The sequence below is a fragment of the Parus major genome, chromosome 15 (assembly GCF_001522545.3).
Source record: "Parus major isolate Abel chromosome 15, Parus_major1.1, whole genome shotgun sequence".
Classification (NCBI taxonomy): Eukaryota; Metazoa; Chordata; class Aves; order Passeriformes; family Paridae; genus Parus; species Parus major.
In genome coordinates this window covers 11,453,562-11,477,453 of record NC_031784.1, presented here as the reverse complement: position 1 = coordinate 11,477,453, position 23,892 = coordinate 11,453,562, and the positions used below count along the sequence as shown (strand labels likewise).

Below are 23,892 nucleotides of genomic sequence, written 5' to 3'. Positions count from 1 at the left end.
TGCTGAAGCATGGAAGCTGCAGCAAGGGTATCCCAGGGCAGCGTGGAAAACAGAAAGCCAAGAAAACATCTACGTTGTTGCTTTGTGCTTGCAGTGCACAAGGGGCAAAGCTCTGGGGCTGTTGTGCTGTGTCTGAAGTGAGGGTTTTGCACGACTCGCTCAGGTGCTGACAGAAGCCAAGTGTTGGGCAAGCTGGGGCTGAAGCAGCTCATGTTTTAGGAGGCACCTGGCAGCAAAACAAGGGGAGGAGAAGGCGGTTGCCTGGGATGAGCTGCTCTCCGTGGGGAGGATGTGTCCCTGCTTTGAGAGGTGCAGGCAGCTCTGGGGCAGTGTGTCTGGTCCCAGAGAGACAAGGCTGTCGCAGGGGCTGCCTTGGAGCCCCTCGGCCTCTGCCAGGAAGGGACCCCTTGTGTCTTCAGCAATAGGTGACAGCCACGTGTGGTGGATTTGTGAGGTTAATGCAGGACCTTTCCTCCCTTCTGCCCAAACCCTGCCTACATTCTTTGCTAGCTCAAGCTCTGTATCTTGTGTTCCCAGGCTGTAACAAGCATCAACAGGCAGGGGTGGTGGGGGAGAGGGAAAGGAGTCAGGTACAGTGGGGCATGGTGCCGGCATCTCCCAAGGTGGCTCCTGCAGGAAATCACTGCCCCAAGCAATGCTGGAAACATATCAGGGCATTGCTTGGGGCAGTGATTCCATATGTTTCTGTGTCTCTTGGAGGAGGCACAGACTGTGGCTCTATTTTGGGTGATGACTGCAGAGCCCACGGAGCCATTTGGCAGCAGGGAGGGGTGTTAAATCAGCCTGTCCTTCTCCAGGTACATTATCTCCACCCCCCTCCATCTTCCACAGCTGTTCCAGTGCGGCGCTGCCGTGGGGCTGCAGCATGGGCTGAAATAGGGCACTGCAGTGAGGAAGGCGTGAGCCCTGCATGGCTGATGGATGCAAGTCCCACATTTTTACTGCCCTGCACATACTTTCTGTTCCTAGGCTGCTCCCCAAGGTGTCTTTGTCTATTTAAATTTGCCAGTGTTGATCCCACAAACACCACTGTGGGGGTCTGTGGGCTTCTGCTACTGTACAGCACAAAGCCTTGCTAGAAATCCAGCACCAGCTGGAGAGCTGTTTCCATCCCATCGCCCACCTCTGCCTCGATCAGATGGTCACTAGCGACAGTGAGGGTGGATCACTGAGCCTCATACAGGTAGGAGCTGCTGCTGAGTTCTTGGAGTAACCTTTTTGTCACTGCTGGGGTACATCCTGCAGTTTGGGATGATTTTGGGCAGCGATTTCCAACAGTGCTGCTTATCCTGCATGTGGTGGTCAGACCTGTGTTAGAGCATTCAGCAGAATCCCAGACCTGAGTTAATTTTAGCCTTTCTGTTTCAGACTCCTGCTGATGTGTCCCATGTCCAGGCCAAGGTGCTATTTCTTGCAGGGAAATGATCTTTGTTAATTTTAGATCTAGTTCTCCAAAGTGCTGAGTAGGCACAGCTATTGCAGGTAGCCAGGCACAGTGGGAGGCATTCGATCTTTGTGGGATATGGCTCTTCCTTACACAACGAAGGCCAAGCCTGATGAATTACATTTCCTTTGTGCCCTGCAGAGCATGAGGCTGATGCTCAGCAGGAAGCCAGCCCAGAGCTGTGTATCCGTCGTCACTGCAGACTCGGAGCCAGAGCACCAGCTGCGATACCTGGAAAGAGAAAAGCTCTTTCTCTTCAAGGTCAGTAGATTAATTGTATCAATGCTCACAAGAAGAAGGGAAAAGAAGAGATGGTCTAACACAACAGAAAAGGATTCAGCAGGTATCCTGAACCATATAATCCAGATCAAAACAGAATAAAATAAAAATAAAGTAAAATAAAATAAAAGTAAAGTAACAGAATACATTTGAAACTGTGGAAATTGAGTCTAGAAATACAGGGGTCATTACTTCCCAGTAATGAAAAATGGCTAAGTTTGATTTTTGTATTTTTTATGGCAAGGATAGCAACGGTGCACTCTAAGGGCTGGCTGTGTTTGTCACTAGTCAGGAGCATCCCTGGGGGTCTCCAGCTTGGCTGCTGACTGGTGGTGGGCTGAACAGGAGTCGAGTGCCAAGAGTTTCAAACCAAGTCCTGTTGTTCACTTATGTCAGTCCCTTCTGTCTGTTCAAAACATCATCCTCTCCCTGGATTTGCCACTCCCCCCAAAGCAGTTGGATTTTTGGGCAGCTGGGGGAAGGCAAAGCAGCATGTCCAGCAATGCCCTTCTACCCTTGCTTCCCCCTGACAGCCCAGCGAGAGCTGCTCGTGCCTGAGGGTCTGGAGAGGATTCACTGGATAGCACAGACTGGGAATCTGCAGTGGTGGGGGATTAACCATCCCTTGGGATCCACACTTTAACTTCAGCTTTAGTGATAAATTTCTAGACCAAATGCTAGTAATGGATTTCTCAGCGCTGACTTTCAGCTGCCCTTGTTGGACCAGCCAGGACGTACGAAGCAGGAGCCAGTTCCCTGTGGATACCCCAGATTTAGCTCTGATCCCAATTGTCTGGTGTGCCAGCGGCGGGTTAGACTAATAACTCGTGCAGGGAGGGTTCTAGTTACAAAATGCCTGGAATGAAGCAAGCAGGTGCTGGGAAGGTTAACTGAGGGGAGCACTGCGTTAATTCCCCGTCGCCTCTCGCTCCCCCGCCTGCCTCGGCAGCAGTGGGACGGATCTTCCGCAGGTGAGGCTGCACCGAGGGGCTGCCAGTCCCCGGTGAGCACCGTCACACCCCAGAGCAGGGGTAGCTCAGCTTTCAGCTCCCAAGGTTGTGCCAGTCTGGAGGGGCTGAGTCCCGGGGGGGCGCTGGGGGTTCCCAGCTGCTCCCGGGGAGGGCGGGCAGCTGGAGCGGTGCGCGGACCGCCTGACTCAGGCCGGGCTCACAACACTCGGCGTTAGTGAGTCACAACAATCGGAGCCGCTGGGGCTCTGGCAAGCTCTCAGGGCTTGCATTCGGAGCAGGAGGCTCACTCTGGGACAGCTGGGAGCGTTTCCTTCCCGCCGGGATACGCGGCCCTTCTGCAGTGGGACTCGGCTGTTTGAACAGCGACCGCCAGTTCGCAGCTCGGGGGACGGAGGGTTCCTGAAACTGGAACTGCTTCACCTTTCCCTGCTCAGCTGTGACTGCTCGATCAACAGCTGCTACAGGAGCAGCTGACCTGTCCTCTAGAACAAAGGCAGAGGGGACAATATGGGGGACAGGAATCAGTACGGTTGCTCCGAGGTGAGTGTGGACCTCAGGAGCTTTCATCTGTGTACAGTCCACACTATGGAGAATCATGGAGAAATGGAACTGTTCTGCTGTGGCTGTAGTTTATTTGGTGCATTTAGCTGTATTTCCTGCTGGTGTAAGCTCCAACAGACACACCTCTGGGCATGTCTAAAAGGATGTCTGTCATCACACTGCTTTAGAAATAAAACCTTTTAAGTAAATCTTTTAAGTGACAAACTGATGAATGCAGCTGATCCCAGCTTGCACTGAAAAATGGAGGCTTGTGCTGCCTGTTGTTGGACTGAAGTAACTGAACTACTTCAGATCTGCACTGGTGGAAGCCTGAATGCAGGTAAGACAAATACACCCACCCTGAGTTACTGCTTGCTTCTTGTTACCTTTTACTTTCTGCCTTTTAGCCTGAAGCAGGATTACCAAGCCCAGTGAATGTATCTGACCTATTCTCATCTTTAAAACACAACTGGTTTTCTCCAAAACATAACTTGACAATTGTGACTATTTGATGATAAGACACTATGCAGAGTTGGCTATGAATGTTTATTAACATCACATGGAAATCTGTACTCCAGAGAAGACAAACACGAGGCTGTCACCATACCTACAGAGTCCAGGGAACCAATACAAGCTTTGTAGGCTTCTCCTTTGCAGCAGCTGAGTGGCTGATGTTCTTCTCAAGTTTTCCTCCCATACAGCATCAGCTCAAGTATCAACACCTTGTTAATGATTTAACTGAAAAAAACCCTTTAGTTAAGTTACCATTGATTTGGATTGACTAAAAGACAGAGGATGACCAGGATGTGGGTTCTGACTTCAAAACACAGACGGTTCTGATGTGTTGCACCAGCACCTCACGGCAGGGGCCAGAGCTGCGGTCCCTGCTCTCCAGTGCCTGCACAGGTCACACCTTAGTTACTCAACCAATAATAAATGAAATTCAAACCATTGCATAAACCAGTCATTCTTACAAGCACAGTCAAGGGCATCACAGTAAACCAAGGTCACGGTTTCCAGAGACCTTTAAAAGCCTGGGCCAAAGAGCACAATAAATACAGTGGTGGAAGAGCAGGAAGAGCACGGACGTGTCGGGCAGCAGGGTAGAGGAGACTGTGGTAATCGGTATCACCAGAGATGCATCTGTTTCATGTGAACCTCCAGAGCCCAGCAGCATTGTCTGAGAAGAGGCACCAGGATGGAACAGGAGAGTATCATTCAGCCTGGCAACAGCATTTTCTGCTGCTTAATTCTTCCTTTGATTCTGGAAAACTTCAGTTGGCACACTCTGTTCACCCACAGGCCATTGTAAGGACAGAGTAAAGGCTTAAACATTCTGCTGTTATCCTCAAGGTTTTCAGACTAAAGACGACAAATAATACTGTAAGTTGAGGCAAGTTTTATTTAGACTGTACAAACAGGGCATTGGGGAAAAAAACACAGTGGCTTGATGTTGGGACCAGTTCTATGAATTAAGTGGAGTAAGAAATTAAAAAGGCACTAATCTTAAGAAAAGACACTCCGTATATTCTAAGAATATAATTCATTTAATACTGTTAATCTTATAGCACAAAAAATAAAACAAGCTATGATCCCCAAAATAAATTTTAAAAGCTTACACTTAATATTATTGCCTGAAGATCATGGTCTTTAAATTACATATTGTGTTTAAAAGTTTACACAGTGAAGACTGTCTCAAATACAAGGCCACCTTTCCCACTGCAATAATTGTATCCTTGTCCCAAAATACATTTTAACACAAATAAACAGAAAATGACAACTATACAGGAACGCTTTCACTGGTCCCAAAAGGCAGTCTTTTAGGCAGGTCTCACTTTTCAAATGCAGGTATTGAGGAAAATGCTTGAAAACTGGACTAGAAAACAAAGGCAGCCCACTCATTCCCAGGATGTTAATACAATATAAAAAATTACTTTACAGGCACATGAAATGGCACAAAGAATGCTGTTTTTCCCTTTACAAAAATAATGCTCAGGCTCTTCAGAGCCTCAACCCAAACAGGATATTCCCTTTCTGTTTATTCTTTCCCAATTTGTAAACAATCATGAATTAAATAAGCGCTTATCCAGTGATGGACACTGATTAAAACAGTTTTCATTTAAACTTTCAGACTGGTCAGAGGCTTCAATGTCTATATACACATGTACACAGCAGGAGGAAGCCAAGCCTTTCGTGATAGTTGACTACTGTGGCACCAGGTCATTACACCAGCTCCTAGTTCCAAAGCAAGGACAACTTTAATGGTGCATAGATTGAAGCCATCACTTGTAGGCTCTCATGCTTCATATCAAGGTTACCTTACACGCCCAAGAACATTTACACTGATAGATTATCACTCAGATTTAAGAGGTTTCATAAAACAACAGCACATGTGTAAGCGAGCGACAAGCGATCGAGAACCCAGAGTCCTTCAAAGAGAAACACACACTGATCCAATGCAGTCTTTATATGAAAATACTTGTCTCATAGTAAAATAGCCAAGACACATTTTGAAGCAAGGTTACAATCAGCTTAGGCTGGTCAGTATGCTACATTGAAACCACATTTTACATACCGGAACCACACCGCTGCTACTTGGAGAAACACTGTTCATTCATGGCCTAAAACCAGGTTCACAGAAATTCAAGAATTCTTGTCTTTGCATCAGATACCAATACACACAATTTTTGCATAGTTTTGAAGGTAAAATACTTTGCTTTTCTGCAGTATTGGAACATAATTAAACCTAAAACAGTATTTGTGTTCAGAGTGTACACCTTATTCAATGAGGGGATGAGTCAAGATGTTTATTTCAGTGAAAAAAAATCAGATTAAAAGTTATGTTCAAGCTCTCAAATCTCACAGTATTTATTTATCACGCAAAGGAAGAATTCTACAATCAGTCTTCTGAAGAGCTGCCTGTAACTAGGTCAGGCCTGAAATAAGATTTCTCTGCAGCAGACTGAGTTTAGTGCAGTTTGTATTCAGAAGATGACTTTCAGTAGTACAATCTGTGTAGTAAACGTGCAGGTATTGTTGGGGCACAGGAAAAGCATGACCTTCTTTAGTTAAGAGAACTGCATAGCTTTTCTTTGCAAGACAAAATGTCAATGCCTATTGTCAAGAATTACAGCACCAAACACTTCAGTCAATGCTACTCTACTTCACAGTTAATTTGGTAGTAAAATGCTCTACAAGAACTTCCAGACTGTCAGCCACTTGATCAATACTACAGAAAACAGTTAATAGATGAACAGAGAGACTTCTTTAAAACTTGGCATTCTGAATGTCTGTTTGTGAATGCCATTTCTGCAGTTCTTCAGTGCTAAGGATCTCATGGCACTCCCACAGGAACTACCAACAACGTGCTTTTATTAGGATCAAGCAACACAAATCAACAAGAAAACATGCTGGAACTTAAGACAATGTTTATATCACTAGACATTTGTAAGATCTGATGACATTCTGCAGGTGTTTGAAGTTTCTCGTTTTGCTACAACCAACAGCCTTCCAAAGTTGAAAAATGGGAGCTGCTGTTTTCCTGCCAGCTTCCACACTGCACATCTGCCTTAACCAGGCTGTCTGAAAAGGGAGGTTTTGTAGCTGTATCTTTGCAGACATGTATTCTGTTAATTCAGTGTTCCATCATTTTGCAAAGAGCATTCCAGTTCACCTACAACACCCATTTGAAGAAGGTGGCCCAGGATTCCACTGTGCCTGCGCTTTCAGATCCTGCACCCAGGCTCAGGCTGAGCACCCGCACGCACCAGCTGCAGCCAGGAGCTCCTGCTGCACAACTGTCCCAGCAGGAGAGCTCAGGTACACAAAGAGACAAGGAGCTACACTAATAACAGACACCCCTGTGGCCTCCTCCAACCCCAGAATTATCACATGGGGGAACCCAGGCAGCTGACTCCAATTAACCATTTTCTAGAGAATGCTGGCAGGGGGAGGGACCTGGGTCGTATATAAACCAGAGCCAATGCCTTAGGAAGGGGAAAAATAAAAAGATGTCAGCATGCAGAGGACTTAGGATACGAGAGAGGCAAAAGAAGGAAGGGGAAAAAGAAGATGAAAGCAGCTCTGGAAGAAAAGCACAGCAATACAGACACCCTGGTAAAAAGGTACTGTGTTTGAAAAGGAGCTTTTGATGAGCTGGGGCTGGCATAGCTAGGAAACTTTGGAGAGAGCAGGGAGCCTGCAGAGAAATGGATATAAAAGGTCTTTAAATGTTTAAATAAGAGGATTTTATCGGTGTTTACCAAGTTCTTCTGTCCCATTCCTACCTCTCCTCATGGCAATCTGATCTGTCTGCCAAGTAACAGCTTGATGACAAGCACTTCTGTACTAGTAAAACTACACTTTCAACACTGCAGAAGAGCTGTATGTAGACCAGGCCAAAGTGTTTCCCCTTAAAGCTCACTTTCTACAGTTAGTGCTTGCAAAAATCAACAGAAATGCATTAAATATGTCAAAACCAAGTTACAAGTATCAACCCCTCCTAGGTTTCCTTATAAATAAATGCCTCAGCTTCAATGCAGCTCAATCAATGGTTATTTGCATTTAACACACACTGTTTCAGGAAGGTCAACAACAAGCTTAGGAGTTAACAGAAAAGAGCAGTGTCTAATACAACTGCTTAGAATACATAAGCTCCAATTATTGTCCTTTAAAGAAACCATCATTTTATATGTACTACCTTAAGACAGGTAATTTCAAAACTAAATTTTCTTCAGTCCTAAAATTGCATTTTTGTTGTTGCTTTTTGTTGGACAGTAATGCACAAGTTGCACGTTTGATCTAAGATTAGGGCTCTTCCTACTGAGCAAACCAGAAAAAGTCCACAGAAGTCTCAACAGGAAAAGTTATTTTTCCAATACCTCTCTGCTATATTCTGGTTCAGTCTTCTCCAGCTTAAGGCCCAATAAAGTTTTAGAAGTGAAACTAAATTCTGGATGACACAACTATGGTCTGAAGGTCAGGCAGTGACTTCAGTTGTATGTATTCCAAATGTATATTAAAAGAACTGTCAAACTGCAGCAAGCTGGAAAATGGGCAATGCTAGCAATGTGCCATTAAGTCATCATCCCACCTCAAACAATGCTAATGATAGCCAGGAAAATGAAGCAGCAGTGTAAATTGGGCAGAGGGAGTCATTCGTTCTCATCTGGGTTTTGAGGGTCAAATATTTTGACATGCGTGAAAGGGAAGAGCCCTTTTCGACCGTTGACTTCTCCTTCCCACTGACCGTTTATATTCATCCTCGTAACCTTCACAATATCTCCAACCTGTGGAATTAGAAACAAAGAAACCCCTTGTCACACATGGGATTCTCACCTCTGATACAAACATAGATGAAATGAAGAACAGCACAAACAAGCCCATCATAGGGAAAGGATTCCTGCCCTCTTCTTGGCAGAAGGTTCAGTGGAAAAGTTACTTTTACTGAAATGCAATACCAACACTTTGTTGCTAAACATAATAATGTCATCCGCACTCTTTCTGACACTCTTAAGTATGCATATATTTATAAAGATTACAGAACTACACCTCTTTTTATAGGAGAGCTTACAGCTTCATGCAACAGTAGCTTTAGCTTAGATACAAATTCACATCAGTAAAGCTACCATCAGTGATGAGTCACAACATGCTTTCAAAAGAACACGGTACTGGGACTGGTTTTAGCAGCAGCTGACTTAGAAGAAATGTAGTTTTTCAAAGAGAGATTCCTAAGGCAAAGAAACCATAACTTGAAGCTCTAATTTTGATGATCACAGTCTAAGAACCTTCTGTAATTTCTAAAATAATGGTACACTTCCTAAATGAGGAAAAGCAATCCCACTTATTTAATTTTTTATTTTTTTTTTAGTAGTAGATGTAGATTCTAGCTTTATTTGTAGTTTTCATGTCTACTTCCTGTTAAAGCATTTGAATGATGACATGCCAGGCCTTTCCTACCATAACTATTCTCTTCCTATCTGGCAGTGAAAAATGAGAGAAGTTTAAACTATGATCAAGCTAGAAACAACAGCCCAAATGATGATAAATTATACTCTTACAGTTCAACACCTGTATTTAATCTGGACTAGGATAATTTACAAAGGGAAATATCCAAATTGACAAGAAGCATTAAGACAAGCTAAATACTCATTTTCACTGAGCTGCTTCTGGAGACCTGAACACGTGGTCTGTTACAGCAGCTCTCTAACTTTCCCCCTCCCTTCCTGTTTACTTATTTGACTCTATGTGGTAACTACAGTAAATATTAGAAAAGTGACATTAGCAGCTAAAAACTAATTTCACAAAAAGGAGAACCAGCCTATGACCAATGCCCAACAGTTTCTAAGTTTCTTTCCCAAACTAAGTCCAAGCTCTTTGTAATTGAGTTTCAGTTATCAAACCACTGCTGTGAAATTCAAAGGAAACAAGCTTTAATCTTATTTAAGGAAAAAATAGACATTGATACAGGATGTAAAGCAATTTGTCTATATTTTCTAAAGAGTATTAAAATTCAGAGCACATGCAGATAGGCCCTTGGCCAACATCCTTAAACTTTTGAGGTGAGATCTGTATATTTTATGTTAAAGAAAGCCCTGAGTTTAAATGATGTGGATGACACTTAGATGAATTGAAGCCCATTAACCAGTTACCACTACTGTAACAGACATTTGTGAAGATCACACAGAAGCAAGAACCCTTAAGCGAGGCTGAAGATACTATAACAAACTCATTGGCAGTCAGTCACTCAGTGTTGTCTTGTAAAATAAAATTTGTTGAACTTTGAAACTGTTCTCAAAGATTTCAGCTTTAGGTGTTGTTCTGCCTTCCCTACCTTTTCTCCACTACTTTGGTTGTCTGTGTCCTGTCTGCCCCCCACATCTGACACTCTCACTTGGAACAATTGTAATCTTGTGCTTTGGAGAGAGGAGAAAACCCTTGGAAGTCCCTTAAGTTCTGAGGATATATCTGAGGCCATATTACTTTCTTAAATGGACATTTTTATATCTGCTGTTCCTAAACTCAAATATCAAGCCAGAATTAAGCAGTTAAACTCTGCATGTACACACAGAATTCATCTGACTGCTCCTCATCTCTCCAGGGCCTGCTGCAGCCTGTTCTAATTGTATATTTGCTAAAAAGCACAATTTGTCAGACTTCTCACTTGAGAAAGCTTTAAATAGTAACAAGATGACCTAAACAGGAACGTAGCAAATGTCTCTTTAGGAAAAGGCTGATAACATCTATAAATACTCAGTGTTACATTGCTACATTTAAATAACCCTTGAAGACAGATCTAAGTTCCAAATTCTAGACCCAACCTGAGAAAGATGCAGCCAACATCACAACGGTTTAATGAGCTGCATTTTCACTACACTGTAAATCAAACCCACTCTAAAACCCTTTAATCTTAAAAATAATCTTATGAATCAAAAACATGGACCTGCATTTACTGAGAGTCTGACAATGCAATTCTGTTCATAGAGATCAATCCATTATTCATTCTGAAGCTCTAGAACAGATATTCTTCAACTTAGTTCTGAAAGACTTCACAATGTGAATAGGTTTAGAAATGCTGCTTCAGCTGAGTGAAAACAATATTTAAAATAGGTCTCCTATTGCACTGCAACAAACTGCCCTGTAGATTTATGATGTAAAATGTCCTTTATGCTGCTAGGTGGGCAAAGCTGCTGCACACCAGCATCAGCCACTACAGAGAGACAAAAGCTACTCAAAACAGACTCCTATATGCTGAGAATCACTGGAATAGTAAATTAATTTGCAATAATTTTCTACTATTTTTGGGAAGGTGCTTTTTTTTAAATGAAAACTGCGTAATATTCTCTTGTGCTGAATTATTTCAAAAATGTAGTTTCCCTGAGAAGACTAAATTAAGCAGCATGTTGAAATAAGATTTTTGGCACAGGAACCCTGATTTCATGCTATACTAACTCATGGATATTATCTTAAAGACTTTTATTTCAAAAATGTCTAGAAAAATCTGGTCAACTCATCTCTCAGTGTATTTTTTCCCCAAGAAAAAGCATAAATGCCTTTTAAAGCATCTATAACATGGTCAGCTGAGGTGCAATCCCCCACTAAAATGATTTATTTAACACAGTTTTTTTCAGAGAAGGTTTTAAGCCAGTCAGAAGAACTGTCTTATGATTAGGCACAGGACAGAGTCAGGAGACCTGGTTCTATTCTCATCTCTTCCACAAACTTCCTGTATGACTGTGGACAGCTAATAGCCCTTATCTATAGATGAGGAGAACACTTCCTTAGACTCAGCATCTCAGATAAGTCAATTGTTGTGAAGCAGCACTGCTGGAATGAAGTATCACTGCTGAAATGAGTAATACTTCTGAAATGCAGCTATTTAGTTACACCCAAATGATAAAAATCAAAATGTATTTTAGATCACATCTTTCATTATGTCCTTGTTAGAGCATGAATTCAAAGCCCTGGGGAAATCCAAGCTGTGGAACATGCCAGTCAGAAAGGTTACTTCATTCACTCTAGACTCTTCTATACCTGTCTTCCATTTGAAGCTGATTCATACTCTGCAAATGTTTCCTGCAAGCCATTTTAGTCAACCAATTCAATGAGTTTTACAGATATTCCAGCAATTGTATGTTAATAAAGTTCTGTAATATAAGTTTAAGGAGATAAAAATGCATTAAAATTCTAAATCATTTTAGCCCGCTGGGTCAGTGCTATAGAAAACACTGCTCTCTGGAAGCTACAGGGTGTTGAATTGCAGTCATTATCCTAATTAGTGTCACAGCTCACCTCCTTTGGTAACACTAATACCAAAACCAAACCAGTTGTTCAGGCCGGCTGCCTGTCTGGAGAAGAACAGACAAGATCCAACACTGCATGTGAAAATACCAGATACCCCCTTGTCCCCAAAAGAGAGGCAGGGTTCAGCCACTCTGCTAACAGGACAAAAGGACACTGAAGGAGCCGGTGCTGGATGTACTGGAAGTTCCAAGAAAGCACCAGGCTAAAAGAACAGCTTAATTATCCTTCATTACTGATGTTCTGGGCCAGAACACAGTTGGTGCCCAACCCAGAGAATCAAATAGTTCAGAGGAAAAGCTTCATCCGTTCTTGAGGCATGAAAGGAGGTTCAAGGGCAACACAGAAATGTGGAAGTGCTAGATGCCATTAATCTGGCCTCACCTAGACACAGATTAAAACAAAGGAACTTTACATTTCACCAAGAGCCAGGAAAATTGTCAGAGTATGTTGCAGCATCAAAAAAGGGCTGCTTTTCAATTACATGGTGGTAGCCTGTCTCCTTCAGATGAAGCCACTGTTGTGACCCTACAGAATTTGGAGAGTTCAGTTTCAGTTCAACAGTTACAGTAACTAAAGCTCCCTGATCAACAATTCACACTACACAAATATAGGATCAATACTTTGCTTAAAATCCAGACTTTGTGATTAAATGCATTTTAATGTTTAACACAGCGAGGCTAAGTTTCCTTGCCTTAAGAAAAACACAATGCTTGTTGTCTACTGAAAGAAGTAGCCTAATTTCCTAATTAAGAAAGTTCTACTGCTAGCACATTTTGGCCTACTTGTCTCAACTTTGCTTTGAAGAGGGAAAAAGTTAACTGTAACCTAATTGTAACAAGCTCAGGAGAAATATTGTAAGTCAGTTATATAATTACGGTGGACAGAAATTTATCTCACCAAAACATTTCAGTGACAGGTTAACTCTGTAATAGCAAACATACACATCTGTAATTGCTACATCACAAAAAGATAAACTATTTAACACTATAATGCTGGCAAGAGTCTATAAAAAGGCAACAGTAGTATAAAAACTTTTTAAAAAATATACTGTAACTCTTGTTTAAAAAGAAAAAATAAATCTTTGATTCCTGTCAAATTTTTGACACTGTCAAATTAAGTCTGGAGATGAACTCTAGAACCACTGCTGCCTTCAAAATTAACTGTGATACTGATTAGAGCATTGGTGATGTAGTGCAGAATCATTTTTTAAAAACAACAGGTATAAATCTGGTGGCTGCTGCTGGTCTCCCATTGTCTGGTTCTTTACCCTATTTAATTCAATTTTATAAGTGAACATAGAATTTGTTGTTCATGTCCTGGTTAGAGCTTGCCAGTTTGAAACAAGGCTTCATTAGCACACTTGCTAACAGACTGGCCATAGAATTACTACAAGTTTTTAAAGGCTGGGAAACTTTCAGGTAGACCTTGCTGCTCTGTATCACAGTAACAGTGCCACAGAATCTCTGCTCTTATCAAATCCATCACCTTCCTAAGGTGTAAATCCTCAGAACATGGGACTGCCCTCCCAGTTTTCCCACAGCATTCAGCAGGAGTGAAGAATAGCAAGGCATAACCCTGTGGTGCAGAGTTTTGGTGCCAATAAGCACAGGGCACTGAAACCCTGTCCTTTGTACCCCTTCCTCCACAGCACCAGAAAGGAAGGAAATAGCTTCTTGGCTACAAGTGCACAAGTACAGAAACAGACCTGGCTTTTCGGTTAGGTGTTTGGTTTGGTGGTTTTTATTTATATTTTGTAGCTTGCTTGCTTGCTTAGTGGTTTGGGTTGCTTTAATGCAGTATCCATAAAATTCTACACATATCAGTGCTGAAGTTAGTTGTAGAGAGAAGCAACAGACTTCAATCTAGAGAATGTTCATTAAAAACATTACATCTGATCTGCCAAAGTAACTCAACAGACAAGAGCATATGTAAACCTTAGAAATACATATAATTTATTGTAGGCTTTACTAACTGTTCCCTTGTGCAGGGAGATGCACAGAGTTACATGTACCACCAGCTGCAAGCTTTGAGATAGTGTCCATACTTACAACTACCATTTTAACCTCTAAACAGATTAAAATTTAATCTTTCATTTTAGAGAGTAACAGTGGAGTATGTAACACAACAGGATCGAGTCAACACTCACACATCAGTAACTTTAGTAACACCAATCCTGTTACCCAGAGAGTTTGTGAAATCCCCATCCCTGGAAGTGTCCAAGGACAGGTTGGATGTGGCTTGGAGCAACCTGAGATAGTGGAAGGTTTCCCTGCCCATGGCAGGGGGTGGAATGAAATGAGCTCTAAGGTCCCTTCCAACCCAAACCATTCTGTGATTCTATATAATGCTAAATAAATTTAGCCCAGCAAAAATAAACGCCCTATTGACTAGCATCCTACAGAAATAAAATTGTAGCTTCTCTTAAATTGTCACACTTGTAAATTCATCAGTTGAACCCTTCATCTTTATCCAAACAATCAGACCTTGTTTCAGATTTTCTGTAGAATAGTCACTTGGTCACTTATATTTTTCACGTAAGAAATTAAAAAAACCCCAACCAAACAACAACAACAACAAACTTGCTTACAAAACAAACTTCTCTGTAACAGGCTATAAACTTCTACCTTTTTTTAAAGAAAAATTCTGTCAGGTTCTGTAAACAACAGTGTACAGCAGAAACACGGGACTTGCAGGCAGGGAGCTTGTCCCATTTTCAAGCTGAAGCAAGAAGAATGACATTGCTCCACTTGAAAGGAAGTTGAGCAGATTACTGTGCCATGGCTTTATTTACTCCAGATGCTATTCTCTTCCTTTTAAGCACTGTCTGTGTCCTGACCACACAAGGCTACAGCCAGAAAACAGATATTTTGCTTTCATATTGCTTTATCAGTTTAAATGAGATGGCACAATCAGCAGCCATGTAATTACACTCACAAGGTGTTCTACCTGTACAAGCTGAACTGTCATTTAGGTTACAACTATACTGAGGTGGAGAACTGTCAAATAATATTTTTATGAAAGAACATCATTAACTTTTTTCCCCAAAACAGTCCCATAAACTGTGTTTTGTTTAACCCTACTCTCAGTGTTCTTAAAAAAGAGAAATTTCAAATGGTTCAGTTTATTTAGTAATGTGTAGAGCTGGGATTAAATACTTTATCAGAGTCCTGCAGGTGTTTGGCAAACTAAAGGAAAATCATGAAAAGAAGCTGAATGATTTTTTTAAGATTAGCCTATGTGACAAAAAAAATACTGCTATAATGAAGTTGCCTATGCATGGATAGACATGGAGAAGCTGCAATTGCTGATTTCAATGAAAATGTAGAACAGTTGCCAGAATTCTGCTTCTGAAGCCTCTTGAGAAGCCACAGTGTGGATGAGGTACACTTGCAAAGAAACAGATTGCATGGGAAGATAACATAAGCCAGTGTTGAGATACACAAAAACATGAGGCAGTAAGTGATTAAAGGATGAATCTCTCAAACAAAAGTTTAGTAATTTGAAGGTTCAAACCAAGCCAAACCTATTTGTTGGCCAGAGAATTAAACCTACTGGTATCCCAGAGTAGCTAAACTGATGGGGTTAACTAGGTCACTTAAAGGGCAAGTCAGGAAAGTCTGTATGTAAGGACCAACCTTCCAAGTGGTTCTGCTACTCTGCAGCAATGCAAGTTCCCTGAAGTAATTCCAAGACACATTGATAACATAACAAAATCAATCACTTGCCTTGCCTTGCTTTCAGAAGCATGAGTAGTTTTGGCAGGAATCTTCTGTACAGTGCAGTTGGCAGTGAATTTACACTTTGTTCTATGATAATTTTCACATACTGTTCACAAATAACAAGCTACTAGATCTTACAAGACAAAGAAATTCCAGTGATTCATATTTAACTTTTAACCCTATAAGAGTAACCACCTGTAGAAGTCTTAGAGATACAGGAGTAAAACAATTAGGGTGAGCACTCTGAATAATGGGAAGTCACAAATATAACCTTCTAAATTTCACCAGAAGTATCAGCCATAAGTAACAACTTTAATTTGCAAAGTAACTGAGCAAAACCAGGAAAAGTTCAAAAGTATTTAAAAAACCATTATTTTATTTGCTAAAATGTTGTTGCTTCCTATGCTTGTTTGCTTGCATTTGTTCCTGGAAGTACTGCAGCATGTTCAAATTTCACTTCTTCCAGGTGAGACATTTTTGAATTACAGGTTAATTAGCCTTCAGTATCATGTAAATGTAAAAGTAACAAACTTAGTCTTCTGGATATAGCTTTAAAAAACATCTTCCAGTCAATTATTCCTGTTAAACTATAAGTATGATATAAATTCTTTACTACTTACAGAATAATGATTAAAAGTTTTACAAGATTTCTCTAATAAAATTAAAAATGCAATAGCAAGCATAGGAACTTGCAGCACTTGAGAGATTACATTCATCACCCCCAGTTTAGGTGTTAAGGTTACTCAAACTCCACTTCTGAAAACCAAAGTAAAAGGGACTAGAGTATTTCTGATATATTCTGCCAAGATTTCGGCTCTCAGCACAAGATCTTCAAGTGCATCTCACAGCTGATGATCAGAAACACTAAATGTATCAACCAGCAATCTTTACCTTTCTCTGGAGGATGCCATGGTCAGTTCTTAGCCTGGAACTCTACAATGATTAATGAAATACCTCTTTCCTTCCCCAAGATTAGGTGGAGAAGCAAAGCCATCCTCTCATTAGCACTTCTTCAGCATGTGTACACTGCTACTCTTGTAACATTTGCAGTTGAACAAGCAAGAAGGGAGGGAAAATACAGGTCCTAAAGTTACTTACTAGGTCACTTTTCTCAAAGGAAGTGGTATAGATGAAGCAATTCTTGTGGATGTTTCTTCAGAACATAACCTAACTTCTCAGTCCCTCAACACAAGTAAGCAGACTCCATATGAAGTCACCTACACCAACTTCACCATAACAATTTTTAGTTTCTTCTTTTACAAGGCAATTGAAAACTCTGGGACTGGAGGAAAAACTTACCTCTAATGCCAGTGCAGTCTTGTCATAAGCACAGGGTACTCTCTTTTGGACAGCTTTGGCATAGACTGGTCCATTCTGTGTGGATGGCAGAGGATTGATCACTGCTCCAGGTGTGCTGGATACTGAGGGCAGGGGAGTTGCGGTTTGAGGCTGAGCATAAGCATGGGCAGGTTCTGGAATACCATAACTGTTGGAATTCCTGTTTCCATGCTTCCCAACAGAAGATCTGACTAGCTTTTCTACATAAGGAACAGGAATCATCCCAATCCGACCATCCTTGTTTCTGGCACTCCACCACTGTTCTTCTGGCTTCTCTACAATTACCAGTATCTCGCCCTTTTTAAATGGAAGATCCTCGGCATCGTTGCCAGGAAAGTCATAGAGAGTCCGAACATATTCCACATTTTCTTCTGCAGTGGACATGGCAGGGGCAGATCCAGATCCCATTGGTGGACTTGGATACCTGAAGATTTGGTAAAAGTAATAGCTATTGGTTTGTATTTCCAGTAACAAGGTAAGTAGCAGATTTGCAGTAGGAACATCAATTAGAGAAGAGTTACTTACTTGGATTTGTAACATAATTATTGGCTTGGTAGCACTGTAAGGCATTTCATGAGTAACTCACACTCTCAAATAATTACTTAAATACCCAAATCAGCTTCTCCAGAAACCCAAAATAATCTATCATGGGATGCAGAAAACTGGGAAAAATAATGTAACATCTTCATCCACCTGTTCTGAATTGTTGTCAAAATCTTAGAGTCAAGTTCTATAGCTTAAGTTATGAGAGTAATGATACAGAAAACCAAATTAAGACTATTTGGGTGATTCAGGTGGAAGGACAGCACATAAAAATGTAGCTGTGTATCTCTCCAAGAGTCCTCCGCCATCTTCAAAGTCATCCAAATAATTTTATTTTAACTTCAGCATCCACTTCTAAAGAATCCAGTAAGTAAATGCTAGACTTGAAGCACCGTAGGGGAAAAAGGGAACAAAAGTAAGATGGTATGACATCTTCATAAAGACAGTATGAAATACTTGCATCCACTGATAAGAAGGAACTAAGGGGAAAAAAAAAAAAAAGCTACCCTTCTAGAACTATTCCTTTGCGTATTAGCCATATTATCTTTATTTACATAATTGTTTATTACTATGTCAATCATTTGTCAAATACAGTCACTTTGTTGTCTGTGATAATATATTAAGATTGTCCATCAAATGAGAATGCTTTCACTATTTTCATCATATTATACATTTTATTCAAAGCAGCTGTCAAAAAAACCTTAATGGATATAGGTCACAGCAGATACTTATTATCTAAGCTATGATAGCAAGAATGCATGTCATTAGCCTACTTCAATTCTCTTTTGCTACCTGCAAAATACGATGTAAGTCAAATCCCTGTGATTTTTGCAAGACATGCCAGAAGCCCTGAAGAGAAAGATATTCCACCTTTCAGAAACCCTGCTGCAGCCAAAGCAGGGGGACAGAAAGAACCCTTCAGGGAGAAATTGCTCTGCATAAGCAAGAGCTCAGGAACATCAGCAAGGATGGTCAGAGCTCCCTGCTAGAAATGCAAAACAAAGTTTAAAATGGTCCATTTACAACTGTTTTAAAAGTTTAAGATGTCATGTCCAAGATCTAGAAGTACTATAGAACTCTACACAGAAACCACCTTTCAGACTGTACTTTATGAAATTGAAGAATGAACAGCTTTCAGAAGCACAAACATCTGAGAGCAATGTGCCCAAGAAAATGCCAGAGAAATAATTAGCATAACAGATCTGAAGCACATACCTGGCCACCCCTATTCTAAACCTACTCCATTAACTAAAAATAAAAAAAATAATCTGGAAATGCTACCTCTCATCCTTCTCTTGAAGCAGGAAGTCTCCTTTGCACAGAATTTAAAACCACCAACTTGATTTTTCTAAGAGTTTTAACAAAAATCATGCTAAGTAAAAATACCTAGTGGATCCCATTTGTAGTTCTGTAAGTACTCAAGTGTTTTGAGAAAGCCAAGTTAGTCATGGACATAAATGATTAAGAACAAGTTTTTGCATCCAGAAAGGTTCAAGAGCATCCAGGTTGGAGAACAGAGATAAGCATAAAGATTGCTTCAGCATAAGACTTTTTATTCCAAACTCTCCACAAGTTTAAGCATGCACATAACACTGGGCAGCTCCATTTAAGCATTCCTGCAATGGTGAAAATTATTTTATCTACCCATCTCTCTAGCCACAATCACTACCCAAAAGGCTGCCAGCAGCTTCAAGAGTTCCTGAAGGTTGTGCTTTCTGTCACATCCTGCCCATCACTTGACAGCTTTTCAGAATGACTTTTGAACACTTAAGTTTTTCAACTAACAAGCTATTGTCAATCTTTGACAAGTGACTGACTGTCATTAAGTACTGGTCTATGCCCAGGTTCAGCTGTGATTATAAACCTCAAAGTTATTCTTCCCTCCTAAGAACTTGCTAATCTGCAAAACATAAGACATTAAAATGCAGAATTCAGAAGTGAACCAATTTAGACGTATTTATTTAATATGTCACTACTTTTCTCGTATTTAATTTCATTTCATTCTATCCCAAAAGCTTTGACAAAAGACACTGATAAAGGCTTTATTAATTAGAAGTAAGGAATATGTTCTAGGGTTCTTCATAAGCAGTTTACTGATGCATGTTGCAGGTATGTCCCATGCTGGGACCAGGACAAAGAAGGAGCTCACAGCCAAGTCACATTTTCCCATCCTCCTAGAACAGCATTTCTCAGTGAAGTGTATATGCTATATGCAGATAAACAGTGCCATAAGCAAACCATGAGAAATAAGCGTTTCACATTTTTTAGCGCAGAAATGCCACTCTAGAAGTTTGGGAAATGCTGCCCTAGAATGTATTAATGCTGAGTTAACAGGGTGAAGCGGTCTAATCACATAAAAGCCGGTTCTATTGTAATCAGTGTGGGTGCAGGGGTAGACAGCAAACTAAGCTCAGAGGCTGTACTTGAATCACGGAGAAGACTGGTGAGCCAGCTTCTCATCCATCCTTGGAACGGAGAGACAATACTAGAAGGGTAACACAAAAACGGTGACGTGCGACCACACCCTCTTTCAAGGCAATTATAGCCCGTGGTAGAGGTACATGGTACCTCTACACACAAGGTCAGCACAGGGACCGTGGAGGCTTTGACAGAAAGAGCAACACTTTTCATTGTCAGCGAGATCCAGAGCGTCATGAAGGCTCAGTGTTGGAAGCGAATGTTTCCTTAGTATTTATTCATAGCATCTACATGCAGTACCAGGCTCCCAGAGTTACTCGGCTGGACTATGACACCTTTACAGGTCTCACCTCCTCGCTCCACTCGGAGGAAAGGTGGCGGTGGGTGTGGCGGGGGCGGGGGGCACTCACCTGGGCGCGGGCTCGATGAGGGTGGTGGTGTCCAGGTAGTGGATCTTGTAGAACTCCAGCAGGGCGGGCAGGTGCTCGAACTCCTGGTCGCCGATCTTAAAGCGGCGGTTGGGCAGGGAGTTGATGATGTAGTGGGAAACGCGGGAGTTCTCGGACACCGAGAGGACGTAGTCCCCCGGGCAGGTGGACGAGTCCCGCACCAGGAACATGCCGTGCCGCTGCCCCTGCAGCCGCGTCTGCGCCTCCGCCCGGGACACCGGCCCCACGTACCAGCTGGAGCGGTCCGACGAATCGAAACGAGCGGCGGAGGACATGGCTCCGGGCGGGAAAGGGGAAGGAAAGGGAGGAAGGAAGGTGAGGAGCCCGAAGGCCCAGGCGGAGGAAGAGACCGGGAGGAGGCCTGGGCAGAGAGGCCTGGGAGGCGGAGCGGGCTGGGGGCGAGGGGGAAGCGGCTCGTGCCTAGTCCAGGAGAAAGGAAACCCAGGGAAAGGGGAATAAGGGAGAAGGAAGCTCCGTGCCGCTGGAGGCGAAGAGCCGAGGAGCGGCTGGGGTGGGGCTGGCCAGACGCGGCGCGCAGGGCCCCCGAGTCTCCCTCAGCGGCGGGGTGTGCAGGGCATCCTTCCCGCCTCTCTCAGGCCTGCGGCGGGCCCGGCCAGGCGGGTGACGAAGAGCAGCGGCGGCTGACACAGACAGGCGGCCCGAGAAAGCGGCGAGCGGAGCCGGCTCGGGGCGGGACGGGGGAGGCAGAAGCGCCGGGCGCCGCGTCCTCCCGCGGGTTCCTCCCCTCCCGAGCCGAGCTCCAAAATGGCGGCGGCGCCGGGCCGCGCGAACGCTCCGAGACACCGCCCCGCGCACGCGCCATGGCGCCGGCGCGGGGCCGCGCCCGCCTCAGGGGCCGGGCGGAGGCAGGCGGGGGGTTCGTGCCCCGGTGTCCCGCCCTGGCGTCCAGGGCAGCGCGAGAGCCGCCCCTTCCCCATTTCTCCGCGAGAGTCACTCAGGCCGTCCCCGGCGCACCCCCGGTCGGTGCGGTGAGTGAGGCGGGGGTGACCCCGCGCCTGCCGCATCCCTTCACACGGCAGGGCTCCCTTGCTGCTGCAGGCGCGCTTTGACGCGGGTCACCCTCCAGAAACTCCCCAGCCCTTGGCCTTAAGGTATCTGAGGGGGACCCTCCATCTTCTCTCCCTCCTCGGTGCCGCCCAGCCCCAGGCTTTGCCCCGCGGTGCCCCGGGACTGCCTCGGGCCGCTCTCGCTGCTCCTGGATCTGAGGGGTGCCAGCACCCTGACCTCGGGCGGTTTGCAGACAGACAGCACCTCCCCTGAGGTTTTGCTGCTTTTTACTAGTTAACTAATTTTCTTTTAAGGAACAAAACGGCTCGCTGTGATAATCATCTCTGATCTCTAGATAAGTTCCTACGTGCTCTAAGGGGCCGTTTCCTGCCTCCTCGTAGCCTTGTTCCCAGATAACGGGGTCAGAGCCCCGTCTGGCCCGGGCGGGAGGGAAGATGGTGTCGCAGCCGCTGAAGAGGAAGGAAGCCCCGGAAAAGACTCAGCAGGGCTCGAGGGCAGCGCTTGGCACATGGTGCGGATGAGCTGTTTGAATTTGAGAGGGAGGTTTGTGCCGTGAGCCCAGACAGGCACCGAGCTGTGACTCACGTCCCGGGGGGGGCCGGCAGCGGCACTCGGCCTGTCCCAATGCAGCGGGCAAGGGCGCGACAAAATAACTGCACTGGCTCCCTGGACGTGCTAGAAACCTCTAAATGGTGTGATTTTAGCTCAGTCTTGTGACATTGTTTAATTTGTGCTTTTGGTTTTCATTTTGCTTCGGGGCTGGCAAAGTGAAATGAAGCAGTGCTTGAAAAAAACCCAAAAAACAAAAAACAAACCCAGTTCAAATGGAGAAATACATTTAAGATGTCTCTCTTGAAGCGGTTAACTCTGGACTGTTCTGCAGTGTTATTCCAGTTTTGCTGTCTTTCTTTCACGCTCTGCCTTTTCCAAAAGCTCAGTCATTACACAGTCATTTTTTTCCTCTTTGTTCCTCATCCTGCGTTGGCAATCAGTGCCAACTGAGGTGTCTGGATTGGAACATACGGGCTGTGTCTCTGCAGACATTTAGCAGAGTTCAAATCACCTAAAATGGAAGATTTCTCCAGTGTCATGTTTTAGACAAAACCATCCAGGAGAAGTCTCATCATTAAGATGAAAGGATCTTAAAGCAGCCCCTGAATCCATGTACAGGTATCATTTTACCAGCTGCTGACATACAGCCATCTCCTGTGGAAAACAACAGCTGTTAGTCATGTACAGCAAAACAGTGACCCAGAGATGAATGAAAATTCACATCTATGCAAAAAAATGTCATCCATTACTAGGAAAGCTTACTCAGTAGCTATACCTCTGATCCATTCCTACTGGTTTAAGTGCTTGTATCTGCCAGTTAGAGTCAGTTTTAAACACCTATAAACAGGCTATGATTGAATACAAAGGTTATGATGTTTTCTTGTGACATTTGAACAGATCTGGCTTGTTTTCTGTTTGACCATGGCCAAAATACAGATTAAAAGATAGCACTTGGACTTGTAATAATATGCTAAATAACATTTAAAAATAATTGCAGAAGCTGTAAGTTAGCAGCAGATTTTATAACACCTAGGATATAAAAAGGAAATAAAAATTCCAATTTTTGTTAAAAATTAAATACATATAGTAATTTTGCTTCCATTTTGTATGGCTAATACTGGACTCTCAGAAGAGTTGGAACATGTCAGAAATAAGTAGTATGAATTATAAACCAGTTTTTGTGCAGTACTGCATGGGGCTGGACTCCTGCTGGAGAACCAACACACCCACCTTCCCATCCAGAAAGGATTCTAAGGCATGGAAAAGTTTTCAGTTTGGAAGGAACTTTGAAATTAGATGTTCTGAACTCATATGTATGCATCTTTCAAGTCATTTCCTCCTCAGTTTTAGTAACTGTGGTTAAACAAGCCAGGCATTTTAGGTAAAAGATCCCACATTCTATTTCCATATGAGAAAAAGGTAACTTTTTAATCATTAATGTTTTCTCATAAGACTGGGCTTCAACTTCCTAGGCTACAGACAATCATGTCAGGTGTATTATATCCCTACAAATGCATTTGGTTTAGGAAGAATGGATGAATGTCTGGCACCACTTCACCTTTTTAGTACATATAAATGCCTTTATGCTCTTTGACTTTACCTGTTGGCAGCTGACACCCTCAGAGCATGGCCAGTTGTAACGCAGTGGAGGAGGTGGGGAGTTCAAAAGTGCATCAGCTGCCCGTGAAATAAAAGCTCAGTTGGCAGAATATTCCCTTGAGAAGTCCCTGTACCTCTTTCCCTGTGCCCAGCTGTTCCTTCTTCCTTTCACCAGAAGCTTTTGATCC

General features: G+C 43.0%; 1 protein-coding gene across 1 annotated transcript; it reads right to left on the bottom strand.

The window, feature by feature from the left end:
* Positions 1–3,787: 3,787 nt before the first annotated feature.
* CRKL (CRK like proto-oncogene, adaptor protein) lies at positions 3,788–21,304 on the bottom strand. The gene is made up of 3 exons (XM_015643776.3): positions 20,486–21,304; positions 17,076–17,538; positions 3,788–8,543 (listed from the first exon to the last, which is right to left on the bottom strand). Exons 1-3 carry the CDS (start codon positions 20,797–20,799, stop codon positions 8,409–8,411), a joined length of 912 nt encoding a protein of 303 aa, XP_015499262.1. The 5' UTR covers positions 20,800–21,304; the 3' UTR covers positions 3,788–8,408.
* Between the last annotated feature and the right edge of the window lie 2,588 nt (positions 21,305–23,892).

What these genes read in the sequence shown, in the direction of transcription:
- CRKL (XM_015643776.3), bottom strand. Translation starts at nt 20,799, where the DNA reads ATGTCCTCCGCCGCTCGTTTCGATTCGTCGGACCGCTCCAGCTGGTAC. An exon ending in CTCATCGAGCCCGCGCCCAG is followed by an intron (nt 17,539 to 20,485) that starts GTGAGTGCCCCC and finishes CCAAATCTTCAG; the next exon opens with GTATCCAAGTCCACCAATGG. An exon ending in AGACTGCACTGGCATTAGAG is followed by an intron (nt 8,544 to 17,075) that starts GTAAGTTTTTCC and finishes CTAATTCCACAG; the next exon opens with GTTGGAGATATTGTGAAGGT.